Source organism: Mustela nigripes, chromosome 14 (genome assembly GCF_022355385.1).
Source record: "Mustela nigripes isolate SB6536 chromosome 14, MUSNIG.SB6536, whole genome shotgun sequence".
Lineage (NCBI taxonomy): Eukaryota > Metazoa > Chordata > Mammalia > Carnivora > Mustelidae > Mustela > Mustela nigripes.
Genome location: NC_081570.1, coordinates 17429423 through 17435685, shown reverse-complemented (window position 1 = coordinate 17435685; position 6263 = coordinate 17429423). Strand labels below are relative to the sequence as shown.

At 50.2% G+C, this 6263-nt stretch overlaps 1 protein-coding gene across 1 annotated transcript in view; it reads left to right on the top strand.

Annotated features, from left to right (window-relative positions):
- Nucleotides 1-2703: 2703 nt before the first annotated feature.
- IFNLR1 (interferon lambda receptor 1) overlaps nucleotides 2704-6263 on the top strand; it is a 30903-nt gene continuing 27343 nt past the window's right edge. Inside the window, exon 1 of the mRNA XM_059376348.1 lies at nucleotides 2704-2746. Coding sequence (XP_059232331.1) covers nucleotides 2704-2746 — 43 coding nt within the window. The remainder of the gene's footprint in view (nucleotides 2747-6263) is intronic.

Here is a 6263-nt window from a genome sequence, read left to right as displayed (position 1 = left end):
CGCTGTGCCTGACATACAGTCTCTATAAACGTTAGCTATTTTTACTCAGAATATATTATTCAATACGAAACGGGGTTTAGGGATGCCTGGGTGGCTCAGTCATTCAAGCGTCTGCCTTCGGCTCAGGTCATGATCCCAGGGTCCTGGGATCAGGTCCCACATTGGGCTCCTTATGCAACAGGGTGCCTGCTTCTCCCTCTGCCGGCTCTCCCTGCCACTCCCCCTGCTTGTGCTCTCTCTCTTGATCTCTCTCTCTCTCTCTCTGACAAAGAAATAAAATCTTTAAAAAAAAATGTTCTAAATACATTTATACACACACATATATTTATATACATTTCTATGTGATGTATACACAGAGTATGAACACAGAGTATGTACACGCAGAGTATGAACTCATCCTATTAAAGAAAAAGGAAAGGTGTGTGTCTGTGGGCACGTTCCCAAGGCATTTCCGGTGGCTGACCATTTCTGAGGGAGGCGGTGTAACAGGGACACATTTGCTTTTTTTGTTATATCTACAATGTCTAATTCCTAATTTCTGTACAGCTCATGTGTTATTTGTGTGTGTGCAGAAAAAAGAGAGGTTATTTTTATCAACCTGTACAATAACTACCGCCCACCCCAGCGGGCCCATGTGCTGTTCCTGGGCCAGCTGCTGGCTGACCCCACGCTGTCTTCCACCGAAAATCACCTCGCGTGTCACTGTGGCCCGGAGCACCCAAGAAGCAGCCTGATTTTTGTTTTCTTGTTTGTTTACGGCGACAGCTGAAGACCTACTGGTAGTTCTTTCTGGAGCGAATACATGCCAGAGATCGCAGATTTCTCCTGCAGGACGGAGGGAGGGTGGCCAAGGCACGCCACGGTTTACCAAGTGGGACGTCCCAGCATCTCCCGTGTACAAAACCAAGAAAGGAGGTGGAGGCTGCGGAGGAGTCCGTGTTGGACATTGTGTGTACGGAAAGATGCATGCTTTGTAAAAGACACCTGCTTCAGGCAGGCTGTGGTTTCAAGGGTTACCACAGGCGTCCAGAAAGCCCCTGACCGCACCCCTCCTTCCATTACAGCACCTTAGCTCGGCACTGTTATCACCCATCGGAGCGCTGCCTCGCCCTCCGGGGGCCCGGCACAGGGCCTTACTCCATTTTGGGCTGGCCCAGCCCTGGCACGGGGCCTGGCAAGTCACAGGTGCTCAGCCCATGCCAAATGAGTGCCTGAGTCTAACAATGAATGCGGTCTGGGTGGCGAGTGACTCACCCACGCCTGAGGCTGGGGACACCCAGGTTCTGGTTTCCCTTTAGCTTGCCCGTGACCTGAGCTGGGGTGTGTTGTGAAGCATGTGCCTTCCTTTGGTTCCATCTGCACAGCGGGGTTAGCAGACCCCACCTCCATCTCTTTCCTGTTCTGCAGACGAGGAATCGGGACAAGGGCTTTACTTCACAGAGCTGAGGGGGAAGAGCGGCTGTGGGACCCAAATTCCAAACGGGCACAACATGCCAAGTGTCCAAAAGACACATGCCTGATCACTTTAGGGAAATCCGTAGCAGCTGGTAAGCTGGACAGTGGGAGGCTCGGGGCCTGGAATGCCAGGTTCAGTGTTTTCCTTTGAGTTTGTAGGAAGAGGCTAGCTAGCAACAGTGTCTGAGATGGGACCAGGCCCTGTGAAAGAAGCTGAGTTTGGGGTGTCGGCAGCTACCAGAACAATCACTGGAGGTCATTACTCCAGGCAGAATTGCTCCCCACTTCCTGAAACGCTGTGGGCAACAGAGATGTAAATGTCAACAGTGCCTCCTGCTGGACGGTCCCAGCATCACACTGTCTTCGTCCCAGACCTGAGGAACAGCAAGTTAAGGGAGATACATTCTGGAATGTTCAAGCTGAAATAACACAGTTCAGCAGCTATTCGTGCTGCTGCTGCTTTTACTAAGAGCTCACTGTGTCCCAGGAACTGTGCTAAGTCATTTTGCTGGATTATCTCATTTAATGTCCCCGGTGACCCTAAGAGATAGGAACTCTTACTAACCCCAGATGAGGAGATTGAAGCAGGACGAACACATTATTTTTTTCTGAGGTCTCAGATTCATTTGTAACAAGATTAGCTTTCCCGCCCAGGTCCCTCTGACTCAAAAGCCCATGGTTTTAACTGTCTTCTTGGGCTTCCTCTCAAGTCCAAGGATAACAGGGATCTTTCATCTGCTGTCACCTCCATTCAGTTGGTGGTGGCTGCTTCGACCTCTGTTGAGGATTCTGAGTGCCCCAATGAATTAATGATGTCTGTCGGGGCGCCACCATGGATGTGGCCACGTGTACATGAGGACTGTTTTTGTCTCTGAACTAGTCCAACCTACGGGCCAGTGTGAGCTTTAGGTTCTCTGAGAAAGAGACCAAAACCCAATCCTCTGACCTTTGTCTTTACTCGTTCACTCAGTGACTAAAAAACATCTCAGTCTTATCAAGTCCAAATTCAAACCCTTGCTTGGCACCTTCAGAGCCATCTTGCCACCACCTGCCCCATCCAGGCACATGGCATCCCTGGTCTCTGTTTGCTCAGCCAGAAGCCTCGGTATCATCCTTGAGCCTGTTACCCCCCATACCCCACATCCAATCTTCCAACAAATCTCATTGGTTCTACCCGCAAAATATATCCAGAATCCAACAACTGTTCATCCTCTCCCCAGCGGCCAACATCATCTCTCGTGGACTGACATGGCCGCCATCTACCCCATCATGCTACAGGCATCCCTAACCTGTGAGCTTGATCTCCACACTCCAGGCAGAGTCCTTAGGCCTTCTTGGTTTTCAAAGTACTTTGCATAAGTTACACACACCTAGGGGCACCTGGGTGGCTCAGTGGGTTAAAGCCTCTGCCTTCAGCTCAGGTCGTGATCCCGGGGTCTTGGGATTGAGCCCCGCATTGGGCTCTCTGCTCAGTGAGGAGCCTGCTCCCCGCCCCCCACCCGCCTCCTTCTCTGCCTACTTGTGATCTCTGTCTGTCAAATAAATAAAATCTTAAAAAAGTTACACACACCTACACGCATAGTAAAAAGGGGCAAGGAATTGTCACTCCCATTTGACAGATGAGAAACACTGAGGCCCAGAACAGTGATGTATTTGGCCCAAAAATGCACACCAGGGAAGCTGCAATTCAGGGCCCTTATCATGACGTCGGGTGCTCCTTGACCCATCTAACTCCCAGAATCTCCTATGGGCACATATGAAAATTACACACACACACACACACACACACACACACACACACACACGATGAAGAAGGGAAGATGGTCAGGTAAGGAAGAGGTCGAGAAGCCCAGGAGAGATGGTGTTCTCTGCTTTGAAGTAGCTGAGGAAATGTCCAACCAATGCAATGGCTCAGTTTTGATCACTTTTCTTTGGTGTGTGGTGCCCCCTGGGGTTCACTCCTAGGAAATGTAGTTGATTATCTAAGAAAGCTTGTGGGTGGGGGACAGGCTTTGAAGATGATGGAGGTTCCTGGGACTCTCTGACCTCCCTCCCTCCCTTTGCCTCTTAAAGACAAGAGTGTGCATCCAGATGGGTGAGGGTCATGTTGCTTCTTCCGAAGCTTACCCATCCACACCCCATGGGAACCCCAGTTGGTACAGCTTATCTGAAAGCAGTCATTAACAACAACAACAAAAAAAGAAAGTCAAGATTTTAAAACACATGCTCCTTATATACTGCTAAATGAAAAATTAGTACAAAACTGCATATAAAATACTATCCAGGTACTACACATCTATCAGAAAGAGACACACGAATTGTACCAATGAGTCTCTGGAAAGCAGAATTAAATTTTATTTTTATTTTCTTTATAATCTTTTAAATTTCTGCACAGCGGGTTTCATTTTTCTAAAGTGAAGTTTTATAAAGAAAAAAAAATACATAAACAAAGCCCTTCCCACCTGGTGCCCGGCCCTTGTTAACTGCTGAGAGCTGGTCAGAACGTCCCCTCCTAAACGCTACTAATGGGCCCATGTGTGCATTCCGGCAGGAGGCTTCTAGACCCAGTGCCTTACCCAAGCACGTCTGGGTCCCAGCAGGGGAGAGGGTGGTGGCAGCAGGGACAGAAGAGGTGTCCTGGGGACGAAGAAAACTCAGATCTCAGAGAGAGGGAGGCAGAGAAGCCAAGATAACAACCAAGATTCTCAGGCAGAGAGGAAAATGGGCTGCAGAGAGTTCACATAGATGAGTGTGCCCAGGGCCAGAGAAGTGACTAAACATGCCCAAGATCACACAGCAGATGGTGACAGGGTGTGTCTGGGATTCAGACCACTTTCTCCCAATTCCTGAGTTCTTTCCACAAACCAGCAACCTGGAACTTTCAGGAAACGCCCACAGAAATGCAAATTAGCGCAATAGTAAGAAAACATTGGCAACAAGTTTTGAGGAGATGAAAGGTTGGTGAGGATGTTGGGAAAAGGATATCCTCATGTAGGCTACTGGTAGGGGTTAGATTGGTCTAGCCGCTGTGCGGAGCAATTCACAGTATCTGTGACTTTTTTTTTTTTTTTTTTAAGATTTTATTTATTTGACAGACAGAGATCACAAGTAGGCAGAGAGGCAGGTGGTGGGGGGTGGGGGGGCAGGGTGCTGGTGGAAACAGGCTCCCTGACGAGCAGAGAGCCTGATGTGGGGCTCAATCCCGGGATCCTGGGTTAAGCCAGGATCCCAGGCTTAACCCACTGAGCCACTCAGGTGCCTCTACCTGTGACATTTTTAAAATGTATCCTTTGACCCAGCAGACCCACACCTCAGTATTGTCTACCCCAGAAAAACACCCACCTAAGTGTACACAGGGGTGATCATTGAGGTTTTTTTGTCTTCTTGAAAAATTAAAACCATTCTACATATCGATCAACTGCAGGAGGGGCAAAGAAAATATGTGGAATAGTTTGAACGGCGGAAAAAAAAAAGTCTCCATGTACTAAGTATCCAATGTAGGAAGTTTTCCATGGAGTTTTGTGGAGTGAAAAATGCCAGAAGCAAGTTACAGAATGTTAGAGTATAAAACTACTTACATAAAACCACACAGACAGATGCACACTATTGTCTGTTTTCCATGGGTCGGTAGAAAAACACTTGGAAAATCCACCGCCCCCCACTGCCCCCCCAAACTGATAATGGCAGTGACCTGTGGTTTGGGTGTGACCGTAGATGGGAGACCGTGAATCTGTGCTCTTTAAACGTGTGAAGAGGAAAGCCTATTAATTTATTGCTTGTGTCATCAAAAATTCATTATTAAAAAGAAACAGGTAAGAGAAAGACATAGAGGAGGAAGGCAGGAGCTCCCCAGGAGGCTGTGGCCCCTGAAGGCCCTCAAGAACAGGCGAGAAGAACCCCACCGAGATGGATGAATCCGGCAGGGGCTGAGGCTGGGGCGCTGAGGTGCACAGGCCTGTAGCCGCCCCCGCTTTCCCAGAAGGTGCGGGCGGGCCTGGGGCGCTGGGCCCGGTCCTGGCAGGTGCCCCGCGGTCCCTGCACGCCCGGCGGTCAGCACACCTGGGAACCGCTGTCAAGCGCCCGGGGGCCTTCCCAGGCCTGGAAGGAGCAGACAGAGGCAGGTTTGGAAAGAGCCGGGCTGTTCTTACTGGAAAGGGAGAAGGGTTCCAGGTGAGCCCCGCCCTGCCCTCCCCAACGCCCCCAGGCGCCCCCGCCCCCGCTCTGGTGGCAGCGCCTCCCCCGTGTCCTCCTCCCATCAGGGCCTGAGGGAACTTCAGGGATGGCTGAGGCCGGTGGGGAAGAAGGAGGTGGCTTGCCCCAGGTGAAGGGCTGTGCCAAGGCAGTAATCATAGGCTCTTTCCAGGCTGCCATATGCCCCTGGGTTCAAATCCCAGCTCCACCCTTCTGTCTGTGCCCTTAGCAACCCCCTCTCTTTAATCGAGCTGTCATTCACCTACCACAGAATTCGCCTTTTTGAAGTGCGCAATGTTTAATAGAGTCAGAGTCATGCCACTATCACCTCCATCTAATCCCAGAACATTTTCATCTTCGGGGAAAAGAAAGGCCATGGGAGCAGTCACTTCCCTAAGTTTCCCCCCCCCCCCCCCCCGCCCCGCCCCTGGCAACCACGATTTGGCTTTCTTGTCGCTGTAGATTTGCCCATTTTGGGCATTTCATATCAATGGAATGATACAATATGTGGCCCCTTGTGTCTGACTTCGGCCACTCAGCACAGTGGTTTCAAAGTTTACTCATGAGACAGCCCATGTCAGTCCTTCCTGCCTGTTACTGCTAAATAGTTGTCCGGT